The sequence below is a fragment of the Rhinichthys klamathensis genome, unplaced genomic scaffold (genome assembly GCF_029890125.1).
Source record: "Rhinichthys klamathensis goyatoka isolate OS25496 unplaced genomic scaffold, OSU_Roscu_1.1 h1tg000651l_1, whole genome shotgun sequence".
NCBI lineage: Eukaryota > Metazoa > Chordata > Actinopteri > Cypriniformes > Leuciscidae > Rhinichthys > Rhinichthys klamathensis.
This window is the reverse complement of record NW_026607095.1, coordinates 16106-34501: the sequence shown is the minus strand read 5'-3', so window position 1 is coordinate 34501 and position 18396 is coordinate 16106. Positions and strand designations below refer to the sequence as shown.

General features: G+C 39.0%; 1 protein-coding gene across 1 annotated transcript in view; it reads left to right on the top strand.

Moving 5' to 3' along the window:
* The window catches only part of LOC130076435 (uncharacterized), a gene marked incomplete at its 3' end in the record, with an annotated part of 53567 nt that overhangs the window by 22295 nt on the left and 12876 nt on the right, over window positions 1-18396 (top strand). Inside the window, exons 3-5 of the mRNA XM_056241511.1 lie at window positions 12554-12901; window positions 13262-13351; window positions 13752-13814. Coding sequence (XP_056097486.1) covers window positions 12554-12901; window positions 13262-13351; window positions 13752-13814 — 501 coding nt within the window. The remainder of the gene's footprint in view (window positions 1-12553; window positions 12902-13261; window positions 13352-13751; window positions 13815-18396) is intronic.

Below are 18396 nucleotides of genomic sequence, written 5' to 3'. Positions count from 1 at the left end.
CACACTGAACATCTGCAGTCATGATAAACACACACACTGAACATCTGCAGTCATGATAAACACACACACTGAACATCTGCAGTCATGATAAACACACACACTGAACATCTGCAGTCATGATAAACACACACACTGAACATCTGCAGTCATGATAAACACACACACTGAACATCTGCAGTCATGATAAACACACACACTGAACATCTGCAGTCATGATAAACACACACACTGAACATCTGCAGTCATGATAAACACACACACTGAACATCTGCAGTCATGATAAACACACACGAGAGGTCAGGCAATGCTTTTATTTTGCAGGGAGGAAGGACTCGAAACACCCAGAGGAAATAGAGATGCCTGAATATTACAATAAAATACTGGTGAGTTTGGAGCAAATCTGTTTTTTTGTTGTTGTTTTTTTACAAATAAAAGGCCAGATTTATTTTGTAACAAAATGTAGGCCTATTGTCACAATATTAACAAATTGTTGGTAACTACAGCTGCGTCCCATATCAAAGTGTGCATCTGAAGCGCTCAGACCGGTCTAGCCTACGGACTGTTCTTGTCGCCTAGCAACTGTGACTGACAGCTGCCGATGACGAGCGGGAGTAACATTTACACGGGACTTTTCCACCGTTGCTTGGCGAAGTCGCAGCCTTCGAAAGATGCAGCCTTCATATTGGGACACAGCTACTGCGTGCTCGTATTATGGCCACAATATGAGCTCACCCCAGCTAGAAATGTTATTGGACGTGGACTTCGTCATTTAGACGTCAAAGTTTGGTTGAAAATGTAAATTGGGTTGACGTCTAAACTTTTGTTTGATTTCAGACTCAAACATCATTAAATTGCATTTTTAGTCCAACTTTTAGCTTCGTTTAAATTGTTAATATTGATTATTCTACTGTTTTTATTTATTCAACATATAGCCTAAATTGATACATTATTTTAACATGCATACTTTCAAAATCAACACGTTTTCATGTCTGTATGTTCTAAAAATATTTTGTCTAATAAATGTACAAAATGTATCAACATGATCACACAAAAAAGTATTTTTTTAAACTGGGATGTTTAGAGTTCAAGTTTATATTTCAACTGTTAAAGCATTAAATAAGGTACCAAGGATTAGTGAATTTGAGCTTTAAGGATGTTCCACTTTTTTTGGAAATAAGCTCATTTTACAACTCCCCCAGAGTTAAACAGTTGGGTTTTACCGTTTTCGAATCCATTCAGCCGATTTTCTGATATTTAAAAGAATATCAGTAACCAGACAGTTTTGGTCCCATTGACTTCCATAGGAGGAAAAAATATATACTATGGAAGTCAATGGGACCAGAAACTGTCTGGTTACTGATATTCTTCTAAATATCAGAAAATCGGCTGAATGGATTCGAAAACGGTAAAACCCAACTGTTTAACTCTGGGGGAGTTGTAAAATGAGCTTATTTCCAAAAAAAGTGGAATATCCCTTTAATGTGGGTATGTTATTAGTAAAAAAAAGTCATTAGAAAATTTCTAATCATTAAAAAGAATCAGCCATAAATATCAATGTGATTCATAACCCACTAATGTTGTGCACTAGAGAGAGCCACAGGACTGCACATTCTTCAAGATCTGAGTTTAAAGGTGCTGGATGTAACTTTTTCACTTCACTAAAGCATAAAAATAGCAAATCTTGGAAGAGCCAGGACATTTTTTTAATATAACTGATTGTATTCGTCTGAAAGAATAATGTCATATACACCTGGGATGTTTTAAACTTGAGTAAATTACGGGGTAATATTAATTTTTGGGTGAACTAAAACAGTGGAGATGATCGTGGACTTCAGGAGAAACGCCACAACATCATTCCCACTCACCATCATGAACAGCAAGAGTCTTTCAGGACCGGAAGTAGGAGTTCCCCATAGACTCCATTGTCAAAAAGCAATGTACTTCCTTCGCCAGCGGATGAAGTTCAACCTGTCTGTCAGGTTGTTGCAGGATACTGAACACGAGGACACGGGCACTGCAGTATATTTAGTGATGTGACATTTGAACCGAGGCGTCGGAGCTTGTGTCGAGAAAAAATGGGCGTGCCAGATGAAGCCGCGATTCGAGGCTTGTGTTGTTAACGTGAAAATCACGTGACTAATGACAAACGAGGCCTCGGTTTGTGTGGATACGTCATCGGTTCGGTCTGAGTGTCGCTTCTGGATAAAGGGGGTTCGAAACTCGCGCCACCTTGTGGGTTGTAGTAGAGTCAGAGAGTTACAGAACTCTAATTGCCGTTATTGTGTCATATATGTGTTAGGGCTGTATATTATTACATTATATCAGGTTAGAATAGTTATTAATAATAATTAATAATTGTTATTATTAATTATAGTAGCTATATTATAGTCTTGTTATATTAATTAGATAAGATTATTTGGATTGCTTTGGATTTTTGGTAGCTTAGATTTTTGGATCTGGACTGGACTGCTTTTTAATTTGGATTGCCCTTTTGGATTTGTTTGCTTTTTATGACATCTTCCTTTTTCATGGTAATGGAGCCAGCAAGAAAGAGGAGATCCTCCCCTGTCTGGGCTCAACAGAAGCATCAGTATCTTCATTTATACCCGCTGGCACTGACATTTTATGTTCCCCTGCATCCTCTGTTCCTTGTGAAAGGATATTTTTCCAAGGCTGGTGAGGTTTTGACCAAGAAGAGGAATTGTCTAGACCCCAACACTTCAAAAAAATCATTTTCTCAATAAAAATCTATTGCAATCCTTCCGTCATCCACCCCAAACTGTGGTGTTTACTGCAGTTTACTTTATTACACTCCCTCGAGTCCCTCCACCATAAGCACTGCACTCAACACAGTCACTTTTGTTCATACTGTCCCTATCCAATATTTTTTGGAATAATTAATTAACTGTGTGTGTGACAGTTGTCTCTGTACAAGTAAATGCAGACAGAGAAAGATACACGTTTTATTTCATACCCAGGCAATGGACAAATGTCTGCACAGATATCTTTATGAAAGGTTACAGAGACATTATCAGTGAGAAGAAGATAAATAAAGAAAACATTGCGGGAGGGGGGCGGGTCATTGGTTCACAATGAATTAATTTGCCTGCAATTTCTTTGCACAATAGCTAGGTGTCACTAGTGAGCAATGTTGAATGAAGCTTCGAGTATGAACCTTTGGGTGAACCAATGGGCTGCGAGGTCTCAGTGGTTCAGGAAGCCTCATCTTGCCATCACTAAGTATAGTTGCTTTAATTACAAACTAAACTTAACAGAAACAAATGAAAACTCCAGGACCTCAAATCACACAACCATACAAAGACGACGATCAACAAACACTGAGGGAAAACACAGGGCTTAAATGAACAGGGACTAATGGGATAATTAACAGAACACAGGTGAAGGGAATAGACTATGTGCACGTTAGCATATGCTACTTCCGGCTGCGAAACCGATAGGGGGTGTCTAGTTTCCGGTAGCCTGATGGACGACGTAGAAGTAACGTTAAACATTGTTTACTTTTCACAATGCAGCAGCGCCTGGTTACCGTAATTCCTCAAATAAAAACCGGTATTCAAATAAACGCCGGGCCTCTGATAATGGCCGGGTGCGTGATCAACGCGGACAAATAAAGGCCGGGGGAAAATTAGTGTGGATAATCTCCTAAATGACTTTCATTGAAGAGATGTTACACCTGTCCACTTCATGCGTGTTCTGTGATCTGATCGTGAAAAGACCATGTATAAATGCCATCCGAAGCACATTCGAGACAATTTAAATCCGATCGCTCAAACCACTTCTTCAGGAGGAGATCTGAGACGAGATTCCAGACGAAACTGCACAAGTGTAAATCAAATGCATCTGATTGTTGAAACCACGTATCTAAATTTTACTCCTCCCAAAAACGCTAAAAAATAAGTGTGAGAGCGTGTTATAGGCTATGTAATGTTATAGCAAGATGTGACAACGCTACTGCAACACGCATCACGGCAGCCGAGCATCTATCCATAAAGCCAACGTGCAAACTATTGCAAATTAAAGTGAAAGTAAGTCGCAGACAATTCTCCTCATCATTAAAAGTAAAGAAACGAAATGATCTTACCAGGCTTGTTGCCGCTCTCGCTTATTGCGGTCTTTTGATTTAGAAATGAGCTGATCTATCAAATGCAGCTCATATCTGTTGCTTTCGGTGACGTCCACTCCATTAAATCCGCATATAGCGTGGGAATTGAAGATTTATATCCGTTTTGCGAAAACGCATTTGTGAGCAGATTTAAGTAGAATTGTTTTGATAAATCAGAGAGCTTTCCGATCTGAGAAAACACATGAAGTGGCCAGGTGTAAACATCCCCTAATATGCATTCAAGTTCATCGTAACGTACAGCCAATAGATGGTAGTAGACAATAGATGTAACACACATATAATTTAGTGCTGCTAGTGTAACGGTCTTTTCAACAACTTTAATGAAAACGAAATTGTCTTGAGGAGCATGGAACCCAGACGGAAATTTGATTTAGATTTTTTTTAAATAAAGCGCCTGCCTCTAATAAAAGCCTGTTACCTTCTGCAGTTTAGGTAAATAAAGGCCCCAGCTTTTATTTGAGGAATTATGGTATTACCACCGACTGCCCTTTGAAAAGTGAATCGGTTTTTTTTATGTTTTAGGTCCATTGCGAACGATTAAACTAACTTAACGCCGGTCCACTGATGTAAACAAGACGGCAACCGGAAACGAAGTACCCAATTTCCACCCTCAAGCCGGAAGTTAGCATTTTTCTCGTGCACAGAGCGAATTACTAATCAGACAGAGCGGGAAAACTAACAGGACTGAACCAAAATCACAAAAGACAGGGGGAAACAGGAACGCAAAACTGGACTAAACACATAAGGCTTGTTTGAGATGCGCCTTGCCTCGCCTGAAATGTAGGTGAGAGTAGGCGGCTGCAGTGAGAGGAGGAGTGAAGAAAGCGCAGGCAAGCCGGACAGATCTCGCTTCTCGCAGTGGATCTGACACCTGTGAGATCAAAGGCGGATATCGCGGGATTCACGCTCGTGCACGGTGTTGCTAATAAACTGGATGTAATTGAAGTTTTGTTGCTTGAATATGAAAATAAATATAATGAACAAGACACCCAAAGTACTTATTTAATTCCATTTTAAATAGGCCTACGTGTTTATCAATAATTTTTTCTTTAATACAGATATGTGTTTCTATTTTTTTTTTTTTTTTTTTTTATTACATCATATAGATCACACTGTCAGAGAGTTTGGGAATATTCTCAAATAATTTATACACATAAAACATGATATCAGAGTTTTAAAATCAAACATTTTAAAAGAGAACAATACATCACGGTTGTTTAAACCAATGAGCATTAAGCTGTGTCGTCAGCAAGTCGTTTCCCATCATGCTTTTGATCAGCGCAGTCGGTGGAGAGCAACTGCGCGCGACTGCAGAGTCCGACACGTGCGCCTTGCGCTCGCGAGAGTTTTTTGACATACGTCGGCATGACATCAGAGCAAGGCGGACCGCACTCGGACACATTTCTAACCGGCATGCATCTCGCGCTGATCACCGGTGATCGGTTCTGCGCAGATTTTGCTCATCTCAAACAAGCCTATAGTAAACGTGACACTCACACTATAGGAACTAAATGCAAAACACAAGCACCCGTCATTTTAATAAAAGGCTGTGTAAACACACAGATTATTGCCTTTATATTTACTCACTAAAACTGTGATAGATAGACCTCTTAACCTTCACGCTGAGGAGAAAATCCAACGCAACTTTGAGCAAAACATGTTTATGTCCAGTATTAATCATCCATTATTACGTTATTTTAGTTTTACCAGGTTCAGTTCAAACTGGGTTCAGAGATGATCAGTTCTGTGTGAGTTAAGATGTCAGTTACTCTTCTTTCTTTCTTCTTTAACCACACGTGTTTCTCTAATAGCATGTGTGGTCAAACTAACTGAGTTCTCACACTCATCAGTAACATGTTCCCAAACCTCAACAGTGAGTTCATCGCTCTGAAAATACTACTGAAAATATGAAGTCACACTTAGCCTGGTTGACACCAGACCCTTCTGAGTTGTAACTGGGAAAACCCATTTATGGGAATGGAAGGGGTTAAACAACGAGTGCCATCAACCGAGGTGTGTGAACATGACATGTTGTAAAGAAACGTCTTCTCTCCTATCTAACATTTATGATTAGGTGAAAGCAGCTCAAGGAAAGGCAGCTGATACACCACTGCACGACATCAAACCAGAGATTCATGAAGTTATTAGCGGATTATGAAAATCTGACTGTTCTTGTTCAAACTATTTTGGTGTAGTAACAAGGCTAATGAGTATTTTACAAAGTTAAGGTTTATGTTCATTTATGTTTTATTTGATGTTCTATTGTTTTATTTTTCATGTGGGCTATACTGTGTTTGAAATAGCAAACAGCACTGAGAATGCTTTGACAATGGGTGATGATGAAATTAAACAAATCAGAGATGATGTTATAAAGAATAGATAACGGTTAGACATGTTAACTGCTGAGAAAGGAGGAGTGTGGAAAATGTTGGGATGCATCATGTTGATTTTACATTCCAGACTATAGAGACAACATAACCAATATTATTGACAACATGATAATGGCTGTAAAAGAACCACTGTGAAGTGATAACTAATTGGTTTGAATGGTCTAAAATAAATTCCCAGGAGAGTTAATATAACACTGGAGTTTTTACTGTGTATATATAGATGAAGTGTGATCATGACGCATCTGTCAACGCAACACTTCTGGGGGTTGTGCATTTGTGGTTTCACCAGCACAAACTTCATAGTACACACACATATAGCAAGCGGTCTTGGCCTGAATGTGGCCTCATGCTGGCCTGATGTCAGCAATGGCATGAATCCTGTCAGCCAGTTATGGCCCATGTGTGGCCCTTGTCTTTAATCCAGATCTAGGCCACTCCAGGGCGTCATTCTTTGGGACACGAGGACCGAGGGAAAAGGGGCTTTGTGGACCGGAGCTGTGCCAGACAAACATTGAATCTATAGTGTAGTTGACCTTTACAGATGAAGGGTGAGTTACAGTAATGTCTCTACCATGGTAATCTGTTTGCAGTATCACGTGGCATACGTATTTGATGCCATCAATCTCTCTTGGACTGATGCATCTCTGATCAATCTGATGTTATACAGTAATTTACTGTTTAATGATCTCTTTCTCTCACTCACTCACTCACGCACGCACACACTCACTCACTCACTCACTCACTCACTCACTCACTCACTCACTCACTCACTCACTCACACACACACTCACTCACTCACTCACTCACTCACTCACTCACTCACTCACTCACTCACACACACACTCACTCACTCACACACACACTCACTCACACACTCACTCACTCACTCACTCACTCACTCACACACACACTCACTCACACACTCACTCACTCACTCACTCACTCACTCACTCACTCACACACACACTCACTCACACACTCACTCACTCACTCACTCACTCACACACACACTCACTCACACACTCACTCACTCACTCACTCACTCACTCACGCACGCACGCACGCACGCACGCATACAAAAAAAAGAAAAAGAGGACACTGTATTGGGTCACTTAAAAGTAACTATTTTCTATTATGTTGAAATAGTAAAAAAACGCATAAAAACAGGGTGATGAAAACAGAGCTAATGAGAGGAAAAATATATGTTTGTATTGATTTGTGTGAAACTGTTCATTCAAAGCACTTTGTTCAGTGTCAAACATAATACTTCTTTATGGACTTGGTTTCTGGATGCCACAGTTCAGCTCACTTTCTGATCCAGAGCTTTTCAAAGTCAACACAGTTTCACACCAGAGATCTTTCTGATCGCTTCTTCAGCTGTATCATAGAGTCAGGACTAAACACTCAGTTGATGAGATCAGAGGAAGTTACCAACCACAGGAGGAGCTGATGATGTTTAAAGGAGGAGCTGTAACTGTATATAATGAAGAGAAAGAGCTGTAACTATATCTAATGAAGAGGAAGACTGACAGAAACAGAAATGTCTGATAAGTGTGATCTGTGTCTGCTGGGACTGATCATTCTCTCTTCACTTCTCACAGGTAAAGGAATCTGTATTTTCTCTAAACACATTTAGTGGAATTAGTCTGGAAAGAGTTGATTTGAACATGCTCAGTTTATTCTTGCACACATTCACGTTGTGATCTCAGAGTTGTGTATTGATACACACAGATCATACTGTATTATTCCTGATACTGGACATAGTGTCACTCAAACATCTGATGATGAAGAATGATCTTCATATTAAGAGTGTGTCAGTGATTTGAACAGCTCTCTGATAAAGACTAATAGTTTATTCTGGAGAGTGTGTTGTTTGCTTTAAGCGAAGAAAGAGTGATAACACTTTACAATAAGGGTATATGAATAATCATGTACTAATACCTGAACTAATACTTAATTCAACATGAACTAATAATTATTGAAAGCACAAACTAATCATGAACCAATGAAGAGTTATCCTGAACTACGACTGGAGTCATTATGGATTCACACATGAATAACGGCAGCCTTCACTACATGTTATACATGTTTGATAATTAATGCATTCATTAACATTTATGGATAAACCAAATCAAACCAGAGACACAGGAAGTGGGGGTGCAGCAGCTTTTGTGTTCATTTCTATTTCCTGTCGCTGTGTACGCTCTTTTATTGTGTATTTCAGTGTAAACAGCCCAATAACCCTTTTATTTAAAGGCTTAATTTATGTCCTGTAGACCGGTCCGTTGCATTACGATTGAAAGATGTATCAATAATGTCAAAAATTTGATGCAAGTCATTCTACGAAACTGGTGCCATTTGGGTCCGCAACGTTTGATGAGATGCATAAGGCACAAAATGTCCCAAAATGTGTTTACCAACCTTAAAAAGGGGGCATTTTACTATTAGGAAAACATTAGATTTAAAAAAATATATTTCTTGTTTTACATATTGCATATTGTCCGTGACGGGGTGGTACAAGAAAGACTCCCTTGCCTGAATAAAAAAGGATATTAAGGATTTTGTGCCTGAGGTGGGAAAATATGTTTTTTGGAGGATTAACATATCTTTAAAGTTGTAAGTATTTGAAAAATAAGTTTGTTCTTAATGAACATTTGGAAAATTACTAAGTGGAAGTGGCACCCGTTTCGTAGAATGACTGATGTTTAAACTGTGTGCTGTTTAGACGAGTGTTCTCACCGATACGCTTGTTGTGATTCGCAGAGTTTTGACGAGTTTTATTAGCCTGACTACGTCAGACTTCCTACTTCCGCTAATTTAATTTCGCTCCTGTAGTCAGTCTGAGATAGCAGCCTATCTTTCTGTTTTCCACCGGCCTGAAAACAGCCTGGCCAATCAACGAACAGAGGGCGGGCTGAAAGCCGTGACGTAGTCGGTAAGCGCCGTGTTTAAGATTAGGTCAGGGAAATCGAAAACGACCGCTGATATGGAGACGCGGATGCAATTCGCTCTGTTGTGGAGAATATTCCCGGCATTAGCAAACTGAAGCCCGAACACGAAGAGTGTGTATTAAACATTTTGAATGGAGGTGATGTTGTGGCCCAACTACCTTTGGGAAAAGTTTAATTTATCAACTATTACCGATCGTCAGCGAGAAACTGGGGAGCCTTTTGATACTCCACGTGAAACCGCGGTCTTCCGACCTCTTACTATCTTGTCGATTGATTTTTATGAATATGCGCGAGGGAGAGAGAGCAAGACTGCGCTCGTGTTGTTTGTAGACGTGGGAGTCGTTTACAGCCATGTTCACTCGGGTATTTCGCTCGCATCATCAAGTGTTTACAGTGGAAGTTCGATCATAGATTTGAGTTCGATGCATGATGTCTGTGGTTCGATGGCTGTGTCGGCGCATAACATACGTCATAAACAAACTTATCTGATTGGCTTACAGGTAACCAATGATTTTAAACTTCAGTACGCGCCCCCTAGCGAGAGAGAAAACACTTCTCTATTATGCTATCCCAGACTCTGTGTACGAAGCAAAGTGAAGTAGCAGAGTCTGGTATTACCAGGCTAGAGTTTTATAGACTTGAAAAATGAAAAATGTCCGTCCTCCATCCTATGACCCGGAAACCAATCGAGCTCAGCCATCTTGAAGGACATCTCAATTCTCTAATTGCACCGCGAGGAGGCGAGGATCGAGGAGTGAGGAGGCTTCCAGAGGAGCTATGAGCGAGGATACACAGGTGTACCCTTTGCGGAAGAGTTTTATCGACTAAACATGACGCACGTATCAATTCTCCTCCCCCTTCACATCTGTCACAATCAATTGAATTTATACTTTACTTTTGTAGTTTACATAAACCACACAACTCACATATTTCAACAAGGTATCTTGCTTTATTATTATTTATTATGAATTTCTTAAATAAACAAACTTTAACAACATAAGGGCAGATCCTTTGAGCACTGCTGATGACGGAGTGAAATGACGCTCGAGTGATCAAGTATTCCAATGTATAAAAAAGCTTTCATTCAATTCCTCCGTCATCATTTTTTTTCCTTGCAGCCTTCCCTCGCGTCCTACAGGGGGTGGAGCTGAGACGCGAGGAAAGGAAGCGAGGAAAGGAAACGAGGATGCAAAAATAAGAAATGAGAAGCACCCATAGTCCTTTCTTTCTCTCCTAATGAGAGCCTTTGAAGAGTTGATGTGTTCCTGACAATGTAAGTGTGTGCCCTTTTGATTTGTTTCATGATGTTAATTCCTGAGATTCTGTTTGTCTAATTCTGAAATGTTCTATGTGATTATGATTCTTATGTTTCTTACTGTTTTGATGTTGAATTGTTTAGGATTGGATTATGTGATTATTGATGTATTAGTTGAAGGTCTATGCTGTTAATTATATGTAAGATTATGTTTGTTTATTTGTTTACAGAAACCATACAACTCTATATCTGATTACAAGTCTACTCTATGGCCTGATTCATCTGTTATAATAAATGATTATGGACTGAGTATTGGACCCCTGTGTTTTAATGGACACACCATCCTGGTAGCACATTTCCTGAACCAAGCATTCCCAAAAAATTTACAATTTGGTAAAGACTGCGTAGGTGGATTCAGGTTTTACTATACTTGTGGGGACATTTGGTTCTCACAATGTAATATAAACATGAACACACACACACACACACACTCACTCACTCATTGACAAGTTCACTAGTAACATGGAAACATTCCAGTGATCGTCTGAACCACACCTTCTTGGCCCGAATTCACAACAAAAGTTGTCAGTGAAAAGGCACACCATTTATTATCTGCTTACCTTGATTGTCATCCAAACTTTCAAACCTGCATCAGTGGCTCCGACTCCGAACCTATAACTCTCTCTGAACTTTTCACACTCAACTGACGTATCAGGTGCAAGGTTTTCAATTTCAGCGAATCAACGATCAGAGAATACAGTGAGAACGACATTGTAGGCTGATGTTACAGCTGTGGGCCTTAAACCCCTCTCCTGTCATTAATACGCTGTGGTCTAGTCATCAACAGAAAATTAACGGATTGAGAGGGGAGAAAAATGGATTTTGGTGTGACATTTCTTGCATGTTCGTGAGAGCGTGAGATTGATGCTGAGAGCGTGAGTGTCACGCCAGATGCGTGAGAGTTGGCAACCCTATGACTCCAGTCGTAGTTCAGGATAACTCTTCATTGGTTCATGATTAGTTCAGGCTTTTAATCAGAGGTGTAAAGTCCAGGGGTCAGAAAGTAAAAGTCCTGCCATATGTTTATTCCACTAATTAGTTCTCTCTCCGGCTGGAAAACTGCTAATTAGCAAATCCAGGTGATTGAACAAAATACTGAGGAGGACTTTTACTTTCTGAACCTGGACTTTACACCTCTGCTTTTAATTATCATTAGATCATGTTGAATTAAGTATTAATTCAGGTATTAGTACATGATTATTCATATACCCTTATTGTAACGCGTTATTGGAAGAAGACTGTATGATTTGAATCTTCTGCTTGTTATGCTGGTATGGTTTATGGTTTAATGTATTAATAAATATCATAATGATCACTGAGATCTACTGTGTTTCAGGCACCAGTGGAGTGGATTATGATCATGTGTTCATCAGTTCTGGTGGAAATGTCTGTCTGTCCTGTAATAATGCTCTTCCTGACTGCAAATCAACATCATGGACCTATAACAGATTTAGTCATTCAGCAGCAGTTGAACTGATTACTGGAGGGATAAAGAAGAAAGACACAGAGAGACATGAGAGACTGAGTCTGGAGTCTGACTGCTCTCTGAACATCAAGAGCGTCACAGAAGAAGATTCTGGATCTTACACCTGCAGACAATATGTGAACGGACAGAAACATGTATCTGATGCACGTGTTTATCTGCATGTTCTTCATGGTGAGTTTATGATTATATGGTCAATATAAAAAGGGCAGATTCTTTATTAAACTCAGATGATGATTGAAGAGTCTGTAATTTGTGTCTTGTGTTCAGTTTCAGTTTCTTCATCATCTTCATCATCATCATCTTCATCCTCACAGACTGAGATCAGTCCAGGCCGCTCTGTGACTCTCTCCTGTCAGTTGTATTCCTATTCTGGATTCTCCTGTGATGATCGGGTTCGTTCTGAGGGAGTTGAGCTGTTGTGGGTGAATCAGGCTGGTGTTGATCTGAAGACAGACTCCAGATATCAGATATTATCATCATCAGATCAATATCGCTGTATCATCATCACTCTGACTACAACACTCCTGAATGAAGATGACAACAGAGAGTGGAGATGTCAGCTTACTCTCAGAAATCAACTCAAGACCTCAGTCAGATACACTGTCAAGTATTCAGGTGAGAAAACACTCTTTTCTGACAGATTTGTGAAAACTTTCACAGACTGGCTCTACTCTTTATGATGACTTCATACGTTTGGCAATTGTAAAATATTAGAGGTCAAATCATGCATGTAAAATCCTTATAATTCCCAATTTATTTCATACATGATAAATTACCAATTTATGTTTGGTAATTATGTTTAATTTTTGTTTCACTCTCATATAAACCAGGAATAAATGATACAGTAACTTCTCTCTTCTCAACTACTGCCACTGTAACCTGTGATGATTGAACACAAACTGCATGTCATGATCAATGGGAAGATATGATGTTAATGTCCTACAGGTGATGCGTCTGAACATTCATCTTCTGCAGCTCCAGTCTCTTCAACAACACTGACTCCAGTCAGCAGATCAAACTCTGAGAAGACATCAAGCCGAACTACAGCAGCAGCTTCTACACAAGGTTCATGATCACATGACCACTGTCACACATCATCAGTCTCGCTTCAGTGGTTTACACTGACTCTCAGACTGGTTTATCATAACACATATTATCTACATAATAAGCTCTTTAGTCAGATTTGTCAGTGAGTTTTGACACATATAACTGGTCTTGTACAGTCTGTTGTCTGATGCAAAATAATCATAATATACAGCTAGTGTAACTCACGACACTCCTATGATAAATGAATACAATCATAGTGAGGATTTATTAAACACAACTCATCCCATGTTAGTATGTCATCCCAGCCCCAGAACTGAGCGTCACACTGATGTGGAGCAGCTCTACACTACAGCAGTTTGTCAAAGAAATGCCTTGATATTGTGTAATCATATTTCTGTTTCCATCTTGTTTTTAATAGTTGTAACATCAACTGCATCAACAGCACTGACTCCAGACACCACAGCAAACTCTCTGAGTCCAGGTGTGTATGAACGAACTACAGCAGCTCCGACACACAGTTCATGATCACATGACCACTGTCACACATCATCAACCTCGAAGGATTCCTCAATATTTGTGCATTTGAATGTTTTCATACAGGAAACGTTATATGTTTTAGATGCCGTCAATAAATAGATATTCCTCATCTCAATGTTTAAATGCAAGTGTGCTAGAACCTCACTTAACATGAATATCTGTGAATGAATAAAGCATCAAATAGATTATTTTTGGTCAATGGCGATAGTCGTTCTCCTCCTGACGGCTTGAGATTGAAGTAAGAAGATAATGATGACAGACTCGAGCACATATTCCTTCCTTCTGTGATGTGAAGCTCCAGCATTATGTGTTGATGATGTTGTGTAGATGTGGCATTATGTGTTGATGATGTTGTGTAGATGTGGCATTATGTGTTTATGATGTTGTGTAGATGTGGCATTATGTGATGATGATGTTGTGTAGATGTGGCATTATGTGTTGATGATGTTGTGTAGATGTGGCATTATGTGTTGATGATGTTGTGTAGATGTGGCATTATGTGTTGATGATGTTGTGTAGATGTGGCATTATGTGTTTATGATGTTGTGTAGATGTGGCATTATGTGATGATGATGTTGTGTAGATGTGGCATTATGTGTTGATGATGTTGTGTAGATGTGGCATTATGTGTTTATGATGTTGTGTAGATGTGGCATTATGTGATGATGATGTTGTGTAGATGTGGCATTATGTGTTTATGATGTTGTGTAGATGTGGCATTATGTGATGATGATGTTGTGTAGATGTGGCATTATGTGTTGATGATGTTGTGTATATGTGGCATTATGTGTTGATGATGTTGTGTAGATGTGGCATTATGTGTTGATGATGTTGTGTAGATGTGGCATTATGTGTTTATGATGTTGTGTAGATGTGGCATTATGTGATGATGATGTTGTGTAGATGTGGCATTATGTGTTGATGATGTTGTGTAGATGTGGCATTATGTGTTGATGATGTTGTGTAGATGTGGCATTATGTGTTGATGATGTTGTGTAGATGTGGCATTATGTGATGATGATGTTGTGTAGATGTGGCATTATGTGTTGATGATGTTGTGTAGATGTGGCATTATGTGTTGATGATGTTGTGTATATGTGGCATTATGTGTTGATGATGTTGTGTAGATGTGGCATTATGTGTTGATGATGTTGTGTAGATGTGGCATTATGTGTTGATGATGTTGTGTAGATGTGGCATTATGTGTTGATGATGTTGTGTAGATGTGGCATTATGTGTTGATGATGTTGTGTAGATGTGGCATTATGTGATGATGATGTTGTGTAGATGTGGCATTATGTGTTGATGATGTTGTGTAGATGTGGCATTATGTGTTGATGATGTTGTGTAGATGTGGCATTATGTGTTGATGATGTTGTGTAGATGTGGCATTATGTGTTTATGATGTTGTGTAGATGTGGCATTATGTGTTGATGATGATGTGTAGATGTGGCATTAGGTGATGATGATGTTGTGTAGATGTGGCATTATGTGTTGATGATGTTGTGTAGATGTGGCATTATGTGTTGATGATGTTGTGTATATGTGGCATTATGTGTTGATGATGTTGTGTATATGTGGCATTATGTGTTGATGATGTTGTGTAGATGTGGCATTAGGTGATGATGATGTTGTGTAGATGTGGCATTATGTGTTGATGATGTTGTGTAGATGTGGCATTATGTGTTGATGATGTTGTGTAGATGTGGCATTATGTGTTGATGATGTTGTGTAGATGTGGCATTATGTGTTGATGATGTTGTGTAGATGTGGCATTATGTGTTTATGATGTTGTGTAGATGTGGCATTATGTGATGATGATGTTGTGTAGATGTGGCATTATGTGTTGATGATGTTGTGTATATGTGGCATTATGTGTTGATGATGTTGTGTATATGTGGCATTATGTGTTGATGATGTTGTGTAGATGTGGCATTATGTGTTGATGATGTTGTGTAGATGTGGCATTATGTGTTGATGATGTTGTGTAGATGTGGCATTATGTGTTGATGATGTTGTGTAGATGTGGCATTATGTGTTGATGATGTTGTGTAGATGTGGCATTATGTGTTGATGATGTTGTGTAGATGTGGTATTATGTGATGATGATGTTGTGTAGATGTGGTATTATGTGTTGATGATGTTGTGTATATGTGGCATTATGTGTTGATGATGTTGTGTAGATGTGGCATTATGTGATGATGATGTTGTGTAGATGTGGTATTATGTGTTGATGATGTTGTGTATATGTGGCATTATCTGTTGATGATGTTGTGTATATGTGGCATTATGTGTTGATGATGTTGTGTAGATGTGGCATTATGTGTTGATGATGTTGTGTAGATGTGGCATTATGTGTTGATGATGTTGTGTAGATGTGGCATTATGTGATGATGATGTTGTGTAGATGTGGCATTATGTGTTGATGATGTTGTGTAGATGTGGCATTATGTGTTGATGATGTTGTGTAGATGTGGCATTATGTGTTGATGATGTTGTGTATATGTGGCATTATGTGTTGATGATGTTGTGTAGATGTGGCATTATGTGTTGATGATGTTGTGTAGATGTGGCATTATGTGTTGATGATGTTGTGTAGATGTGGCATTATGGGTTTATGATGTTGTGTAGATGTGGCATTATGTGATGATGATGTTGTGTAGATGTGGCATTATGGGTTGATGATGTTGTGTAGATGTGGCATTATGTGTTGATGATGTTGTGTAGATGTGGCATTATGTGTTGATGATGTTGTGTATATGTGGCATTATGTGATGATGATGTTGTGTAGATGTGGCATTATGGGTTGATGATGTTGTGTAGATGTGGCATTATGTGTTGATGATGTTGTGTAGATGTGGCATTATGTGTTGATGATGTTGTGTAGATGTGGCATTATGTGTTGATGATGTTGTGTAGATGTGGCATTATGTGTTGATGATGTTGTGTAGATGTGGCATTATGTGTTGATGATGTTGTGTAGATGTGGCATTATGTGATGATGATGTTGTGTAGATGTGGCATTATGTGTTGATGATGTTGTGTAGATGTGGCATTATGGGTTGATGATGTTGTGTAGATGTGGCATTATGTGTTGATGATGTTGTGTAGATGTGGCATTATGTGTTGATGATGTTGTGTAGATGTGGCATTATGTGATGATGATGTTGTGTAGATGTGGCATTATGGGTTGATGATGTTGTGTAGATGTGGCATTATGTGATGATGATGTTGTGTAGATGTGGCATTATGTGTTGATGATGTTGTGTAGATGTGGCATTATGGGTTGATGATGTTGTGTAGATGTGGCATTATGTGTTGATGATGTTGTGTAGATGTGGCATTATGTGTTGATGATGTTGTGTAGATGTGGCATTATGTGATGATGATGTTGTGTAGATGTGGCATTATGGGTTGATGATGTTGTGTAGATGTGGCATTATGTGATGATGATGTTGTGTAGATGTGGCATTATGTGTTGATGATGTTGTGTATATGTGGCATTATGTGATGATGATGTTGTGTAGATGTGGCATTATGTGTTGATGATGTTGTGTAGATGTGGCATTATGTGATGATGATGTTGTGTAGATGTGGCATTATGTGTTGATGATGTTGTGTATATGTGGCATTATGTGTTGATGATGTTGTGTAGATGTGGCATTATGTGTTGATGATGTTGTGTATATGTGGCATTATGTGTTGATGATGTTGTGTAGATGTGGCATTATGTGTTGATGATGTTGTGTAGATGTGGCATTATGTGTTGATGATGTTGTGTAGATGTGGCACTATGTGTTGATGATGTTGTGTAGATGTGGCATTATGTGATGATGATGTTGTGTAGATGTGGCATTATGTGTTGATGATGTTGTGTAGATGTGGCATTATGTGTTGATGATGTTGTGTAGATGTGGCATTATGTGTTGATGATGTTGTGTAGATGTGGCATTATGTGTTGATGATGTTGTGTAGATGTGGCATTATGTGATGATGATGTTGTGTAGATGTGGCATTATGTGTTGATGATGTTGTGTAGATGTGGCATTATGTGTTGATGATGTTGTGTAGATGTGGCATTATGTGATGATGATGTTGTGTAGATGTGGCATTATGTGTTGATGATGTTGTGTAGATGTGGCATTATGTGTTGATGATGTTGTGTAGATGTGGCATTATGTGTTGATGATGTTGTGTATATGTGGCATTATGTGATGATGATGTTGTGTAGATGTGGCATTATGTGTTGATGATGTTGTGTAGATGTGGCATTATGTGTTGATGATGTTGTGTAGATGTGGCATTATGTGTTGATGATGTTGTGTAGATGTGGCATTATGTGTTGATGATGTTGTGTAGATGTGGCATTATGTGATGATGATGTTGTGTAGATGTGGCATTATGTGATGATGATGTTGTGTAGATGTGGCATTATGTGTTGATGATGTTGTGTAGATGTGGCATTATGTGTTGATGATGTTGTGTAGATGTGGCATTATGTGTTGATGATGTTGTGTAGATGTGGC